Source organism: Harmonia axyridis, chromosome 6 (genome assembly GCF_914767665.1).
Source record: "Harmonia axyridis chromosome 6, icHarAxyr1.1, whole genome shotgun sequence".
Lineage (NCBI taxonomy): Eukaryota > Metazoa > Arthropoda > Insecta > Coleoptera > Coccinellidae > Harmonia > Harmonia axyridis.
In genome coordinates, this window is record NC_059506.1 from 23759658 (window position 1) to 23777004 (window position 17347).

A 17347-nucleotide genomic window follows, 5' to 3' on the forward strand; every position below is an offset into this window, starting at 1 on the left:
TCAACGCATCTACCCCATCTTCAATCTCATCTCATCAGTTTTATGGAGCTTTTCTACATAAAACTGCCCTGTTGACAGCAATCCTGCTATTCTTTCTGGTTATTCTGGTGTTATTTCAAAGAGGAATACAACAACATATACGAATTTGCTGTAGTCTTACATAAGAACAAAAAAAATTGATTCAATATATTATCAGTAATAGTTACAACATAAGAACACAAAATTTAAATTTTCCAATTCACCTCACATATAGTTGTATCAGAGTATTTAATCAATAACCAAATAACATTATAAGGACTTAAGTAATCTAAGAATTTTCAAAAATATGAACTTATGAACAAGAAGATTTTTTTTTGTCACATCAAAGAGCGAACCAATTAATTTTATTTAGACACTATTTCACTTCAGGTGAGGATCTTATTTGTAAACCTTATTTGAAATAAAGAAGCATTAATATTTTTATTATTATGATAGAGTGATCAGTCCGGAGAACCAGCGCTCAATAATATATCAACTTTCATATTTCAATTTCCACATTTTGAGATCGAATTACGATTCGTGAATGTTTATTCCCCATAATTTGTAGAAAATGAAGTGAGCTCATACATGTCAAAAATTTTTATGTCAGAATATTGAAGTTTTACTCTTTAACGATGCTTAATTATGCAAGAAAATTTTCGTGAGAATATTTTTGAACATCGACGGTTCAGCACCAAATTTGTGAGTGCTTTCACGAAATGGATAGAGATGATCGCTAAATTGCCTGTTTGAGGGATAAATGAATACGATGTGAGTAGATTAGAAATGTTATAACTAATCATTTCACTCATTTAATCTTTTTTCAGGGGGAGAAACTTCATCAATAAATTAGGGAATATATTGAAAGTATTTAAGGTAAGTTCGGACCAGTCATGATTCTTTTAAATAGAGATAAATTTTTCGTATTTCAATTGCGATTGAAAATTTTCGAAAAGCAGAAGTTTTTCCAAAAAAACCGAAATCTGACTTACGTAATATTTTATATCGTATCGATTCTCTCAAGTTCAGAATCTTTATGCTGAATGCATATGCTAGAGATGAAAAAAATTTATAGGAATACGCTGATTAACTGCGGTAAAATGAATATTGAATATTCCGAAGAATGGTTATAATCATTCCTAAAATGCGTTCGAATTGAAATAGAAATGAAATAATACTATCTTGAAATGGCGAATGCGCTAACAGGAATTTATTTTTTGAACTCTTTATATTCATTAATTTCAGCCAAGAACTCCATAACCGTTATGCTTTACATACATACATTTTACTCTGAAATTAATGAAATGCTCTAATTTGTACACATCAATTCCCTTCATTCGACTCGAAAGATTCGAATCGAATGAATATTTTTCCGGTAATGTTCAATAGATTTGTTTGAATGAGACAACTAGGCCTAGTATTAGGTAGCATATTAAGTGAAACAATTAAATGAGCACATCTAACAATTAAAATTACCTACAACTAATACCGACTTAGTATTACCGAGAACAGATACAGCATTACAGATCTTAAGTAAGTCCTTTTAGACCAAGTTGCAAGAACGTTCATTAAAATTTAATGCCGTCATTGAAATTCAAATCCTCCAATAGAAGGAGCCTACTGGCTAACTGGACCGTTTAATGAAGGATTGAAATTTTAAAGTGGCATTCAATTTTAAAGAATGATCCTGGTGATAGTATATTGAAAAACTTTAAAAATGACTCCTCAGACAAGTTAAACTATCTTTTTGAATCATAAGATAACAAAATTTCACCAACAAAAAGGCATCATGAAGTATGTGATTTCAGTGAACCTTCAACTTGAACAACATTCTTAGACTACCTTGTTTTAGAGTATTTTCTTTTCATTTTATAAAGAGAAGACCATTAGAAAGTGAATCATTTTCCAATTTCACAGATCCCCCTGGTTTACAAACCATTTTTTCTTATATGTAATGATGTAAAATCATGAGAAGTACATAAGAGATCCTCCCAATTTATTACCGTTTTTCAATATTATGTTTGAACTCTCTGGGTCCGAGCTTTTGCTGTTTTTTGAATGAGTCGAATTGTATTTTCCAGCCTTGTACCTTGAAAATATACAGAGGGATTCACCGCTATGGCCTATTAGACGTTTATGAAAAAACTAAATTTATGCTGAAAATTTGCATATTGCGGTTTGAGGCAATGATCTTCCTTAGACTACTACTTCCTCATTTCAAATAGCACACCCAATTGCATCATTAGATTACTTTTTTGATGGAAATTTCAGCATTATGTCATCCCTGGGTATAAACTCAACTATGTATTTATGAGTTAATGGGATTCTTATGAAAAATATTGTGGCGAGGCGAGGCCTTCCGTTTTTTTGAATATTTCTGTAGAAAAAGTTGTTTTCGAAAAAACCTTTTTAGTTTTCGATTCTACAAATAGGTACTATTATAAGACTGTTTGCGGTTTGGATCAAAAATGTACAGGGTGTTTATCAGAAGATCATGCATTTGGACAACTCAAATTCATCAAAATTCAACATTTTCAGATTAGAACCTATATTTTTTATTATTTCTGTAAATTCTACGTATAAAAATAGAGGGATTTGTTAAACATAAATCAGCTCGGATGGGGTGTTGCGTTAACTTATTTTGAAGATTGTATTGAATACTATCTGACCCTAAAATTTCGCTTCAAAATATCCATCGTTAATGAAATAACAGCGAAAATAGTGAAAGAGGCAATGTAATATCTGGATTATATAATTCGTATCCGACACATTTCAAAGATATTTTTAGTAGTAAATACTCTTACACTATTTTACCTGTCATATACAATACAATTCAATTTATTTGCATAAATTACATGAATCATACAATTTTCTTTGTATGATCGTTGATATCGTTATCCATGGAAATTTTTAAGCGAAATTTCAGGATCAGATAGTAGTCAATAAGATCTTGAAAATGAGGTATCGCAACACCCCTCATCCCCATTTAAAATCAAAGGGTTGTAATCACCCCCATCACTTCCCACATTTCCATTGTTCAGTCAGAAAATCGAGGTGTTAAGTTTTCTTTGGACCACACTGTATCTACATTATAACGAAATCAGATATTATTTCAAAATAACAATTTTTTTTATTCTATGCTCTGAAGGGATTCGATACTAAATTCAATAATTTTTTCAGGGTGGAAAAAAGAAAGAATTCGACAGGGAAAGGGACGACATTATAAATATAACTAGTGAAAGTGGCATTAGAAGCTTTGACAGTTCGAGCCATAAGGATTCTGTCCCGGCCAATAAAAAACTCATCTTCAAAAAGTCAAAATCCACCGAAAGCCTATCTACAGAAACCGTCGACAGCGGCAAAAACAAAGTCAACGCGCTCAAGAGATCGAACGCCACATGTGACATTCCCAGCAACAGCAAAGAAGAAGATATCGTCTGCACCAAGAGTTTACACCGATTGGGCCAACTCACCCATACCAATAATTGCGTGTTTTCATACCACGCAAAACTACACGATGGCACAATTTGGTCGCAGGCTCTTGGACGAGCTTCCGAAAAATCAAGCAGCAAAAAAAATGAAAGCACCAACTCTTCAGTCATTCAAGTCAATTCGGAAAATTCGCCGAAGGAGAAGTTATCCATGTCTTCAAACGAAATTCAGACAAGAAGTGTAGATACGGAAGTTGATCTCGAATGGAAATCGGATAAGTCAACTATAGCTAAAACGGATTATGCCAGAGTTTTACACAAACGTACGGAAAAAGTACAGAAAATCAGTTCGAATAACGATGAATTAAATGTGAAAGTTTCCGCATCTTCCAATACACCAACTTGTCAAGACAATATTGAGATGATCAGCCAGACTGCCCCAAAAGTTTGTGAGGTGGTTTCGGAATTTTCATCAGAAGGTATGATAATGGACCAAACTCTACCGAATCCATCCATAGCTATACCATTGAAAGACAAAAGCGACGATTTACAACCTTCTGAAAGTAGCAAATCTATAACTGATGAACAGAACATGCAAGTTAAGATGAACGTTCAGACTATCAAGAACGAGCAAGGCTTTGACCTTTTAAAATATGATTTGAATTCTTCTGGGGATCACGGAGACGATTCTGGATCTCTATCGAAGGATAACGTCCTTCCTTCGATCTCAACCGGAGTTGTCATACAGGAAACCTCTTGCGAAAGCGATGAGAAACAGTCAAATTTCGTCGATTCCTTTAAGGTTATATCAGAGAATACAACGGAATACGAAGTTGTGAATCTAGCGCAAGTAGATCTGTTCAGAGAATTCAAAACTACAATTTCGAAGATGCGAAACGTCCTGAACGTTCTAGATGTCAAGAAGTCTTTGCAAGGCATGATTGAACGTAGTTTGAGCGAAAAAAATATCAAAAGAAGGACTTCTGAAATGATCGAGGGTGAAAACATATCAACTCAAACGGCAGCAATGACCTTCAATCAAATCTCAACTTCAACCGACAACGGTTGCTATAACCACACTAGAAATGAAGGCATTATGGTACAGCTATCATCAGAGACCACTTCGAAACGTCTCAAATATACCCCTAATCTTTTCAACAATGTGAAACCCATCACTAAGATAAAAAGACGCAAGAAACGAGGTTACCGATGTAAGCCGAACAAGTTGTCAACAAGAGTGATCAGTACCCTTTCGTCAAGCCAAGATGGAAAAAGAAAAACTAAGATGAAACCAGACAAGCCTCATTATAACAAATGCATCATTTATCATATAACGCAACAGAAGAATTCCGTTGATAGATGCGTTGGAACCCCATGTCATTCCATGAAAGAGAAATTAGTCTTGAAGAATACCTTTAGTGCTCTTCACTTCGGACCTATAAATGAATTCCCAATGCTGCTGAATAAGCACGAAAATGAGAAGAAGAAGCGTAAGGAACTTGATCGGAAACTTAAGGCTATAACATCCGAAAATGAAATACCTGAAAAGAATTCGCACAGGAGGAAGTCAACGTCTTTTCTGAGCAGCGAAACATCTAAAAGCAACAACCAAAACAGTTGCCATAAGAGTAAAACACAACCGAGTCTCAACTATGTTAGCTCTAGAGAATATTCCTCGTTGAGTTCAACCACTGCCAATTGGTTCGTTTTTGAACCCTCCCCCACTACGGTGGTTAAAGGTAAACAGTCAACTTCGGAGGATATGATTTTCGATAAAAATCGAAGCTCGACACAAGATCTAGTTTCCAACATCCTCGAGGAGGAAATCAAAACATCTGGGCTCAAGGGTAAAATTTCGAGCAGTACCATGAACATGATCAAGGATCAGTTTTGTGATAAACTGAATGGTTTCAAAGCTAAAGAAGTTCCAGATGTTATGATAACGGTTTGTGTGCCCCTCAAAAGTATAGTGTCTAAAATGAAGACTTCTAAAACTACTGGATGTGGAGAGAAGACCATATCATCTTCTGGATCCGCGGAAAGCGAAAAAAGGCTTCCTCCCTTGTGTTCTTCTTATGACAAGAGTATCCAGGTAAATGTTTCGAAAAACTACGTAAATGATAACCTTCAAACCATACCTGAAAAGATGACCAGGAAGCCAACGGAGATATACGAGCAAAAGAAGATTCTTCGACAGAGTATGTCCTCCAAACGCCTGTCTTCGTTCAAGAAAATATTCGGCAATAAATCAACTAGTTGTTCGAACATAAACCCTTTTGGAAATATTGCGCCTAAAACGAGTAAAATCTATGTAGCCGATAATTCTACGAGCCCTTATGATTTAACCTGTAAACCAATCGAGAGGGAAGCGGTTCAATCGTCAAACATTAAAGATCAGGCTGCATTGAAGAGCTCTTCTTTCTCCCTCTTCAGGGAGGAGTTCGAGCCGGACCTTAGGTGCAAAAAGGAAGGATTTTTCCTAAATCTTCCACCCAATCGCTTCAGAAGGAAGAGAGAACAGATCTCTAAGCTCTTCGATTCGGATTCTAGCGAGCGGAGATATTTTGGTGAGCCGAAACTGTTGTACCATGTCCACGAGAGTTCATTTTACAGCACCAGCAAAACTGACGACAGATTCAGTTCCAGACGAATCCTAGCGGAGAGTTCGACGTCACAGGAGAAAGCTAAGATTCCTTTTTTTCCTGTTCAACAAATCGCTTCTAGATTCAACATCAACGTCAAGCCGAAATTCATCAGTTTTTCAGATCTACCGAAAAGATACGATTATAATTATATCCCAGACAAAGTTCAAGAAACGCCAACAAGGGAGAATGAACGATGTGAACTACCATCGAAGCCAGCTGTAAAAAACGCCAATGTGAATACTTCGAACGAGAAGATACTTCAAGACAACGAGACCCAATGTGAAAATGAGATGTATGAATGTCAGGAGTGCCCTGAACATGGAAGAAAAGCTACGAAAAAAGCACGAAGGAAACTGGACACTGAAAATTTTTTCAACAATTGCATTGATGAGTTTTCAGTAGTAAGTATACCGAAAGTGCATTTCGAAGACGATGTCAATCAAGAGGTTGAACTCACCAAACCCAAAGATATATGCCAAAAATATAATTTTCCAAGTAGTCAGGTCAACTTGGAGAACGATAAAAACCACATAGAAAAACTGCGAAAGAGTGCTTCAGTTCTTTCATTATTTGCTGATGAAGATAAATACTCAGACAAACTTACAGACAGATTGAACAACGAACATGTGAAAAAATTACAGACTGATGATAACGATGATAGAGATTCTGTGAAGCAGAAGCACAAAGGACGATCTCATCACAAAAAACAGCATCGTATTGTCCTTCAAACATCCTCCGATTCTAATCTGATGCAACTCGGTCACGAAGAATATGGTATTCAGGAAACAGACGATATAGGACCTTACGTCGAGAAACTTATATGTAAAAAATCCCAAGAAATTTTGAAAGTTGAACCGACACAAGCCAACGATGGTATGAATCCACCCAAAAATGAAGATTGTTTGGTACGAGTGAATGCGTTAAAAGAAAACAAAAACGAGAACAGACTGACAGGTTTGATAAGAGACGTAGTCAATTTATGTAACACTAGTTTCTTGAGATCTAGGGATTGCATAGTTGAACTCACCCTTTACAATCTAATCAAAGAGATCATTTTGGAACATTGCTCTCATCTCAGCGAACAGAGTAAGCATAAAGTGGAATCTATTCTGGCGAATTTCGTCAAAATGTCCAAACAGAAAGCTGGTGAAGAGAATGTTGAAATTGTCGAATCAGCAATTGAGAATCTCGTGAAAGAAATAGGCACAGAATTTCCTGGCAAAGATAAAACTCAAGAAGAGTATTTGGAGAAGGAACGCGATGAAAACAAGATGGAGAAGTTCGAGCATAAACACAGGAGGAAGCATTCACGTTCCAAGAGCAAGCACAGAAGTCACAAACACGAATCGAAGCATCATAGTCGCCACAGAGAAGATGATCGAGAAAAACGTCGAAGTAAAGAGGATGACAAGAACCACAAATCTAAGCGACATCATAAACATCATTATGAAGTCGAAAGCAGGTGCGATATGGGAGCAAAAGATTCGGAGAAAAAATTTCGAAGTGTTGAAGGTAAAAGAGAGTACTTAGAGTTGGTGGAACGGTTGAAAGAGTTAGAAGAGGTTACGAAACAACTTTCGACTGTGGCCAATAATCAGAAGAACACGCAACGCCTTCAATTAGAGCACAGAGATCACGGTCGGAAACATAAAGACGTATACAACACTGCCATATTGGACGAACCGAAATTCTTCGCCAAAAAAGGGATGAAGTTTAGTTTGACGGAGTTGGACGAAATGAAAAAGAAGTATAGGGAGGAACCGATCGAAGTGAATTTTTTTCAAACAGAAGTGAATCCTCCGATAGCACCAATTCCTAGAAACTATCCTAAACTTCCCGTTACCAAGATTGTGATCAATTTGAGCAATTTGAAACTTCTAACTAGGAATTGTGTTAGCTTGACTTCAACCAATGATAAGGAGCCTATAGTTATTACAGACAGCACTGAGGAAAAGCAAAGACTTATCGATAAAATTGTTTCTTACGGAATCGACAAGGGGTACAAAAGTCGAGTAAGGCATTCGTCAAGACACTTTGAGAGAGTCGAAAAAAAGTATTCGAGAGATACTAGAAGCGAAATAATCAATAAAAATAAGGAATCCTTCAGTATAACTTTTCACGGCAAAGATAGGAAAAAAAAACATAATTTCAAAGAAGATGACTTAAAATCGTCGCAGTCAAGTAAAGATTATATGCGAATCAAAATGGTGAGGAAGAAAACGGTTACCTCGACGACTGATCAAACTGCGTCTGATTCTCACTATTCAAGAAGGGATAAAGAAAAAGCTAAATTGAATGACATTCATCAGATAACTAAGGAGTATATTAAGAAGGAGTACAAGTTAAACAGTGATCTTATATGCGCAAGTATAGCTAAAGATCTGTTGGAAAATAAATGCAAAGGTGATCAGGGAATGGATTATAGAGCAAATTTGGATATGGCATACCAAAGAATGGCCAACTTCTGTTTGTTCCGTGGTTTGTCGAGAAAAGAATGAAATTGTTGTTGAATAATATTGTAGTTATTGTCCATAAAATTCATAGGGGAATATATCAAATCTGAAGAATTTGCATTTTTTAGTTGAATTATCATCAGCTCTTTAAACTCAACTAATTGCTGTATGAAAAAAAAATCAATAATGAAAAATCCTTTGGATATTTTGATTATGAAAAGACATAAAAATTACAAATTATTCAGGGATCTCAAAAGGAAATTTAATAATTCGTTAGATAGACTCACGGTTTACATTTCCTAAGTTGGTCACGTCATTTTGTTTCAAAATTAATTTTTAATTTAAAAAAAAAATTATTTTGAAAAAATAACATAAAACATGAATGAAGAAATGTGTCATTTAAAGTAAAAATTGAATTCATAAGACCGAATATTGTATTTTTTATGGCAATAACGAAATTCCTCTAAAACGTGTGAAAAATATATATTCCGAAGTCTAAAGAAAAAACTCAATAATCTGAGTACTGCCCTGGAAATATCAAATTACATGAAACGTTTAAAAGCGTGTATAAAATTCAAACAAAATCGGACAGCTGATTTTCAAGACATAGATATTAGAAATTTAGGCCCATTTCCATGAAGCATCATCTACCTCCGAAACTAACAGTTTTAGGCTACACAACAACTTTTCTGAAAGACCTGGATGACCTGCACTCACCACTAGGCTATGACCAACCACTCATGTTGCACCCTGATACAAGTATTTTTGAACATCTTTTTTTCTTGAGGAACAAACTGGAACAAAAATGAATTATGACTCGGCTCAAATCACAGTGAAATATTTGAATAATTCTATGATTTACTCCTTATGATTTCCTCTATAGACTTAAAAAAAGTCATGTCATCTGCAATTCAAAACATCAATGACAAACTAACATTATTCAATATGATTTCCTAAATTCTCCATCATATTCCCTTTAGGATTAAAGACCAAAATGTCAGAGTGAGTAGATTCCACTAATGATGTATAAAATGAAAACTCCTTAAATTTCAGTCTTTTCGAAATTGAAGACGAATGGCAGATATCATCGATTGTTTCAAGCCAGGAAACTTCCTATTCTTCTTATTCCAAATTGAATATTCAAGCCTCTTCCGAGAATAATATATTCGAATATAATTGCTCAGAGGATTACTGTCAAAATGTTGATATTGGCAGAGTTACAGTAAAAAGAAGTAAGTCGAAAAGATAAAAAATGAATAGAGTTCATCTTTATTACTCATCATGTTTTTATAAGCTTCAAACAACATAATTGAAATTCTGCAACTTATCCCAGATAGCATACAGAGTTTGTTCCAAACTTGATTAGCTATAGTTACAAATGTAGCACAGTTGTGAGACATTCATAGCGTGTAACGCCATCTACCGACTAAAATATTGAAACATAACTTCCTTTAGATTGCTTCTTACAGTCTTACATTAGTGACATGGTGTTTTTTATTTATTTGAGGGAAGGTTAGGTAAGGTTGAAGGTTAAAACGAAAAAAAATCATATTTTCGATTTGAAATGAATTTCCATCAAGTAAAGACCGAGTCAATCCAATATTTGATATTCTTGATATCTTTTAGTTATTAGTTGTTTTTTTATCATAATTTCCCTTCAAGTTTTCATTTATTTTCGACTGGAAAAATAAGAGTAGAATATAAATGGTCAGTCTCCCAAACCAATATCCTGGCTGCGCCAGTGATCCTAAGAACTGACGGTTTATAACAAATATGTTCGAATTGTAGGTATTCTATTTTTTTCGAATACATCCCAACGTAATTGATAAGTTTTATCTTGAAGATGAAGTAATAAAACCCATATTTGGAATACATAAGAATTTTTCTAGGTCATAGTAAAAGCCGCCAACGAGGAAGAAAAAAATTAATAAAATATGAAGAGGATGAACAAAGTCATCAATCAGATTCTAAAGAAAAACGAAGCAATTCTCGACAGAGATCACAGAAAACAACATCAGGAACGAACAATAATGAAGAGGGAAGTCCACGTATAGCAATCCAGTTTGACTTGAATAAACTGCTGGAGGAAATTTCGAAAGCTGATAGAAAAACATGTGCATTATGTGGAAAACCAAAGAAACGCACCAAGGAGCAAACAAATGAAAATTCATCTAAAAAATGTTTCAACTCGAAAGCCCTTAAAAATGGTAAATTCTCATTCTTTCTTAATGACCAATTAAAAATAACAATAGAAGATGACGCATCATCTCAACGAAACAAAGCTAAGAAAGATCTCGAAACTCCACAAAAATCAGATACTATACGCAAAAACAACGACCAGAGAAAAGCATCGACTTACACCAATTTATCTGACGCATATGCTGTTGAAACAGTGAGCAAGATACCCTGTCCTTCTTCATGTCCTATGGTAAAACTTCAGCGTCTCATCAATCCAGATGATTCGAAAATCCTGAGTTGTATTACGAAAAAATCTCAAATTACCAATACTCATAACCCCAAAGATAAGAAAAACAAATCGTTGCAAACTTCGAGAACAAAAGAATGCGGAACATCTTGCCCAAGAAAAATCCAAAAACGGAAAATGAAGAATACCTTACAACCAGATGATATAAAAGTAACATGCAAAGGTGAAAACGGAGATAAAAATATAACGCAGGAAATAGTGAAAGACGGTGACAATGTTAAGATCATAATCAAAGTGAAGAAACCGAACACCCCAACTGATTCTCATAGAAAATATTCCACGAGTTCTGCTAATTTGAAGTCCGAAGAGGAGTTGCCAAATCTCGAAGAAGACGCAAGCTATCAAATGAGAAGTTCCATTCCCTCTAGGAAGTCATTCGATGATGAAACCGCTTCAAGATGTTCAACAAAACAAGTGTGCTCTAGGTGGAATTGCCCGTTCAAAACGGTTAAGAATGAAAATTCGACAATAGATCAACCGTCCAAAACCGGTAAAGTTTCAACTATAAACATAATTATGTCTCCAAGATCAACAGTAGATAAAATATCGAAGAGCCAAGAAACAATAGATCGTGGAACGAATGAATGTTGGTCCAAACTTGAGGAATTTATCGATAAGAAAATACAAGAATTTAGACCAGATAGCAAAATGCGGCATGATTCCAATAAATACATAAGATCTAAACGAGCAACAACAAAGAGAAAACATCCCCTAAAAAAGAAAGTCATGGTTAATCGAAGTCTAGCCGTACCATCATCAATGTACCTTATAAACTATAAAGATAGAAGAAGAGACAGCGGTAATAGTTCCAGTAAAAATAAAATATCTAAAGTGTGTTTTAACGATGAAGTCGAAAGAATTCGGGCTAGTGATAGCAAAACAAAAAGTTGCTCTTCTGAACAAACATTTCAAGGCAGATCAGATTCTGGAAGAATTCTAGGACGAAAAGGTAACAAGCCAACAGATAGCCAAATAAAACTTCTTTGCAGAATAGAGTCGATAAATCTTCACGAATCAACAAAATCAGAAGGAGATATGTTTAATAAAAAATGTATATATCGTCCTAAATTAGAGGGACCAAAATCTCTTTGCACCTTCAATGGAAATGTTTGCCAAAAAAATTGCTTAGAAAATTTTGATTTTACAACACATCAGGGTAGGCGCAGGAGTCGTAGTGTGGAGGAAGAAGAAAAATTAGAAGAAATATCTATTCAAACGGATTTTGAGCTCGAGCATCCTCTTCTGTTGAAAATTTCAGGTGTACCAGTAGATAGATCAAAGTTTAATGTAGCAAATATATCTTCGAGCGAAATTTCAAGAACTTGCTGTGAATGTAATGTAAATGAAAATGGGAACAATGAAAAAGAACCTAATAGGAAATTATCAGGAAATTTTGGAAAAAGGCAAAGTGTAAATTTTGAGGAAATGTCGTTTTCTTCTTTGGAAAATGATATATCTAATGGATCTCATAAAAGGAAATCATCAAAATCGAATATCAAGAAATCCAATGACAGCCCAGATAAATCAATTTCAACTTCTGAAGATCCTACTCTTGAAAACATACGTTTGAGAATATTTTTAGATGAAGAAAATTGATAAGGAGATGTGAGATATTCAGATAATGTTATAGCAATGTCTGAAATAATCATCCGTCCAGAACGTTGCATTATCGAATGAAATAAACAATATATTTAAATCTATTGTTTCACTGCTATTTTTGCGTTGAATATGTTGAAAAGTACTCTCAGTTTGATACTCATTGTAGAAACATAAGTTAGCAGCATTCATTAAAAACAATTGAAAAAAATATCAACGTTGAATCACCAGCCTTTGCATGCTTTTGAAAGCGAGAAAGCGAAATATTAATAACATATAAAAAAATGAATGCATACTATACTGTAAGATTTTTCCCTTTTTCTTTATAATGAGTATAAGTCTCGATAGTGTAGGTGTCTAAGGTGAGGAAAAGAGATAAAACCCATTAGTAAAATGAAGGGAGCATGATGCAGTTACTTGAACAATTCAGTTTATTCATCCTTTCTTTCACACATAAATTCATGTATCAAAAATAAAGAAGCAGCAATACGCAGACTATTACAGTTTTTATTACAAATGAATTATAAATTCAAATTTCAACATAGCTTTGTGGGAAGGGAGGTACAGGTAGACATGTTCGAAATTATTTGGTATTTATCACTGTTGTATTCAAGGATATAATGCAACATGTGTTTATCACTGTTGTATTCAAGCATATAATGCATCATAGATTTCAAAATTAATCAGGCTTAAGTCCAAAAATGAAATGAAGTTTCCATCAATTGAAACAGATCTTATAATTTAATCTCTCAAAAAAAAAAACAATCTATAGGTTGAAAATGATCAAATATTTATTTTCTCGAGAACAATATCTTGCTACAGGAGGATTGTGATCGCCATGGAGAGAAAATGAACATTCAACAACATAAACAAAATTTTTTGTGAATCCTTATTAACTAGATTTTTTTTTAATAATTTATTCAAAGAATTCCATTCACCCTATACAATCTTTGAAGGCTGGATATAGGCTTATTTGCTCCTACAAAGGCACATATTATGTTTGAATCGCTCTGGAATCCTTCATCAATCAGAGATAGGCAAGGCCGTCGCTAGGGAGTAGGCAGGGTAGGCGGTCGCCTAGGGCGGCAAAATTCAAGGGCGGCATTCCAAGCTTGATCAACAAAAATCACATGAGTAGAAATTCAAAGTACCAAATGAGATTTAATTCAGTTAGCAACAACAGGAAGGATTATCGACAAATTTAAATAACATCAAAAACAATAAAAGGTGCGCATTATACATTATACTCATAAATATCCAGATGTAGCGTGATACCCTCAAAGTGCTGTATACGAGTTATTGACGCTAAAAAACACATGCACTCAACAGGCTTGTCGGCGTTCTCTTTACGTTGCTGAATTTTATGGCCACTTGGTGTTCTGGATTATTTTCTTTTCAATTCCATTTCATCACTTCCAACTGATACTTCTCAAGAAATATAAGAAGTTTTATTATTTCATACGATATTCCATTATTTTATAATATTCTTCATTTTTTATATGAAATTAACTAGTGTTGGGCGTGGGCGCATTCGAATTAGATAATGACTCATCCGATTGTTTTACTTACTTAAACAAAAAACTGAGCTAGGAACCTGAAACTGCTGAGCCAACTCTAGAGGGGCGGTAAATAATGGAGGGCGACATTATCTACATTTACTGGAAGAACGAATTGAATATATTTTTTTTATTCAAACGAATTTCACTGATGATTTTTTTTATCGAAATTACTAATCTTTAACATTTTTGCATCGTGGATAAATATTAATCATATCAAAGAAAAAAAAACGAAGGATCTGAAATCTGAACTCAATTCATATATTTCATCATATATTCTTTAGAATTCAATTGAGTACGTTTTTTAGCATTCTGCAGAGTTAGCTTCTGTTAGGGCGGCAAAATAGGTCTCTGCTCAGGGCGACAGTTTGGCTAGAGACGGCCCTGGAGATAGGTCTCTTTTTCGTCATAAAAGCATTTGCTACTTACGTTAATGAAAATACTTTTTTTTGAAACCAGAAGCAGAGTTATTATTAAGATGAAAAGACTAACAGATTTTCAGAAGTATTATCAGGCCGTCGCAAGATAGTCGGTCGCCTAAGACGCCAACATTTAGGGTTGGCATTTCAAGGTTAATCCACAAAAATCACATGGGTAGAAATTCAAAGTACCAAATGAGCATGTAATGCAATCAGAAACAACAGGAATCAAAATTATTGAATTTGCAAAGACTAAATGACCAAAAAAACAATGATGAAATTCTGTAGTACAAATCTGTGACATGATTCTGGATGTCTGACAAAAAGGTGAGCCCTCACAGTAATAAAAATGATTATTTTTCTATGGGCGAGCTCAATTGGTTCCCTTTCATAAAAAGCAAACGTCAAAGACGACAATACAAAATCATCCACTAATCAATTTGTCAAAATTTTTGTGTCACCAGTTTCTCTTCATTATGTTGTATCCTTTACATGTTTGAAGCATAATCCAATCAATAGCAAATACCTGAAATTCATCGAGACCATCAAAAAATGCATGATATATACTCATAAAGTTCAAATGCAATGAGCCGCTGTCCTAGAGTCCAGGATTGTACTGCTAAACGTCCTCAACCAAAAGATACCTGTCCTACCCCATCTACCTGTAGACCAAATTGCCCAGGAGGTCAAAAAAGCTGTCCCGATGAAACAGAATGTCCGTCTGCGAAAACCCCCAAACCACCTGATCAATGTCCTGTTTGTACTCAAACTAAATCTATAGTCGTTAAACCACCTACTTGCCCAGCAGCAGCAGGTTGCTCACAACCAATTGTGATAGAAGCAGCAGAGAAGTGCAACAAAACTGATTTAAGAATTGAACTTTTTATTCATCAGTTACCACCTGAAAAAGGAAGCGCTTATAGGTGTTCTGATGGAGGTAGAACAGGTTCCAGAACCGCGATTGACCCTAATAGAACTCAATCGGGAGTTAACGCTAATAGAACAGGTGGAAAGGCAGCAGATGGTACCATAGATGGTGTGATAGTGGAAGAGAATATTGCTGTTAATAAAGCTGGACTGTTGGAGAGTGCTCCGCCAAAACCCAAAGGACCGGGATCTGATATAGGACCTGATAGAAATGGAAGGGTGAACATGGCAACTGATACAGAGGAAGATGGAGAACTTGGCCCATCAGGGGGCAAGTACGTGGATCGTAGCACCCAAATTTGAGGATGAATGATTAACACGCAGTTATAGCAGTTGAACTTCTAGAATTATGGAAAAAATAAAGAGGTCAGTTCTTCTCTTTGCAAAAGTTATTATCCTGTATTATTAGTAGTGAAAGATTATTGCTCTTTCAAACCTTTAATTTATTCTTTATATCTACTAACTATATAGAATTTACACCTACTGATTTATTCATTCGTTTTTATATCGTCCTCCGTTTTTGAGGTAGCTATTCAATTTTTAATAAAATTTTTATCCATAGAATGACTAATTGAACTACTTTTACACCAGTAGTGAAGATAAATAATTTATTCTCGCTATTTAGTTTGACGACAGACGTTCTTTCTAGTGCATTCAATAAAAATCCACACTTAAAAAAACACAATGATTTGTTATTTCCTTCACAAAAAAGTTGTGAACATACGGAGATATATGTACTTTTATTGTCGGGAATGAGACCAATGAAAATATTTCACAATAATAGATCGTAACTAACCCACATCATAAACCGAAACTTTGTAAATTTTGGTTTTTCATATTTCATTATTCTGAAATGATTCAGTTCGCGAGCACTGAGAAAAATTAGTCAGGAATTTATATTTCATAGAAATCAATTGAATTGTTATTAGTAGGATCATAGAGTATTAATCTAGGTAGGATACTTCATAATCTTCTATGTTTTGTAAGTACCACTGACACTTCTAAATTTTCAGTACAAAGCAGGGAAAAAACTCGAAAAAACATATTTACTGTATTTCAAATCAAAAAAACTTATCTTAATGAACAAATATTTGATGTGAATATGTCAGCAGATCAAAATGATGATAATGAAGTCAGGAACATCGATGAAGTTGAGGAGACTGATCCAACATCCAGAGTTATTGAGGCCAAACATGTTTTTCCCGAGGACTATGAGTGCAAGAGTAACGTGAAGAAAGAGAGTGAGTACTCTGGAAAGATATTTTAATAATATGACACTTTCAAGAGTTGAATAATTTTGTGTTCCCTCAGACGATTGTGCTATATTTTGAAATTTTTAGATATATCTATGAAGCCACCAAAGAAGTTAGACGAGACCATTTGTCGTCCTATAACATCAAATAAACTCAATGATACTTTGAAGCATAAAAAATGTTCTCACTGTGGAAAATCTATTGGCCAATGTCAATGTTTATCAGACGAAGCAAGAAAAGAGTTGACCAGAATTAATGAATACAGGAATAATGATGAAACACAGGAAGGAGAAGGAATATCTAAAATACCAGAAAATGAGGAATAAGAAAATTTTCATGATGAAACGATTAAATAAATTTTAATACTAGCATGTTGCTTTTTTACACTCACAAATTCTTTGGTGTAAATTTTTCATTAATAATGAAACTATATTACCTACATACAAGCTTGTGAGAGATTATATTTCAGGGTTAGCCAATCATCACATTGTGATGAATAAACAGCGTTTCTTTGAAACATCTATCTACATAGAAGTCTGAATGATTTTGCATAAAGCATTATTC

The 17347-nt window shown here is 34.6% G+C and overlaps 3 protein-coding genes across 4 annotated transcripts; all 3 read left to right on the top strand.

Annotated features, from left to right (window-relative positions):
* Positions 1 to 604: 604 nt before the first annotated feature.
* Positions 605 to 8661, top strand: LOC123681663. The gene is made up of 3 exons (XM_045619897.1): positions 605 to 789; positions 846 to 894; positions 3199 to 8661. Exons 1-3 carry the CDS (start codon positions 779 to 781, stop codon positions 8590 to 8592), a joined length of 5454 nt encoding a protein of 1817 aa, XP_045475853.1. The 5' UTR covers positions 605 to 778; the 3' UTR covers positions 8593 to 8661.
* A 728-nt stretch (positions 8662 to 9389) lies between these two features.
* On the top strand, positions 9390 to 12740 carry LOC123681664. The gene is made up of 3 exons (XM_045619898.1): positions 9390 to 9549; positions 9601 to 9779; positions 10437 to 12740. Exons 1-3 carry the CDS (start codon positions 9542 to 9544, stop codon positions 12626 to 12628), a joined length of 2379 nt encoding a protein of 792 aa, XP_045475854.1. The 5' UTR covers positions 9390 to 9541; the 3' UTR covers positions 12629 to 12740.
* A 1649-nt stretch (positions 12741 to 14389) lies between these two features.
* LOC123681669 lies at positions 14390 to 17152 on the top strand. Of its 2 annotated transcripts, none has more exons than XM_045619906.1 (3): positions 14390 to 15896; positions 16643 to 16771; positions 16871 to 17152. In XM_045619906.1, the coding sequence occupies exon 1, from the start codon at positions 15189 to 15191 to the stop codon at positions 15831 to 15833; it is 645 nt and encodes a 214-aa protein (XP_045475862.1). In that variant the 5' UTR covers positions 14390 to 15188; the 3' UTR covers positions 15834 to 15896; positions 16643 to 16771; positions 16871 to 17152. The 2 variants fall into 2 exon arrangements, with proteins under 2 accessions (XP_045475862.1, XP_045475863.1); XM_045619907.1 differs by having other exon boundaries at positions 15000 to 15896; positions 16544 to 16771.
* Positions 17153 to 17347: the final 195 nt, after the last annotated feature.

Excerpts from the sequence above, each read along its gene's own strand:
- LOC123681663 (XM_045619897.1), top strand. Across the intron at positions 895-3,198 it reads ATATATTGAAAGTATTTAAG|GGTGGAAAAAAGAAAGAATT; the intron begins GTAAGTTCGGAC and ends TAATTTTTTCAG.
- LOC123681664 (XM_045619898.1), top strand. Across the intron at positions 9,780-10,436 it reads CAGAGTTACAGTAAAAAGAA|GTCATAGTAAAAGCCGCCAA; the intron begins GTAAGTCGAAAA and ends GAATTTTTCTAG.
- LOC123681669 (XM_045619906.1), top strand. The coding sequence starts at position 15,189 with ATGAGCCGCTGTCCTAGAGTCCAGGATTGTACTGCTAAACGTCCTCAA.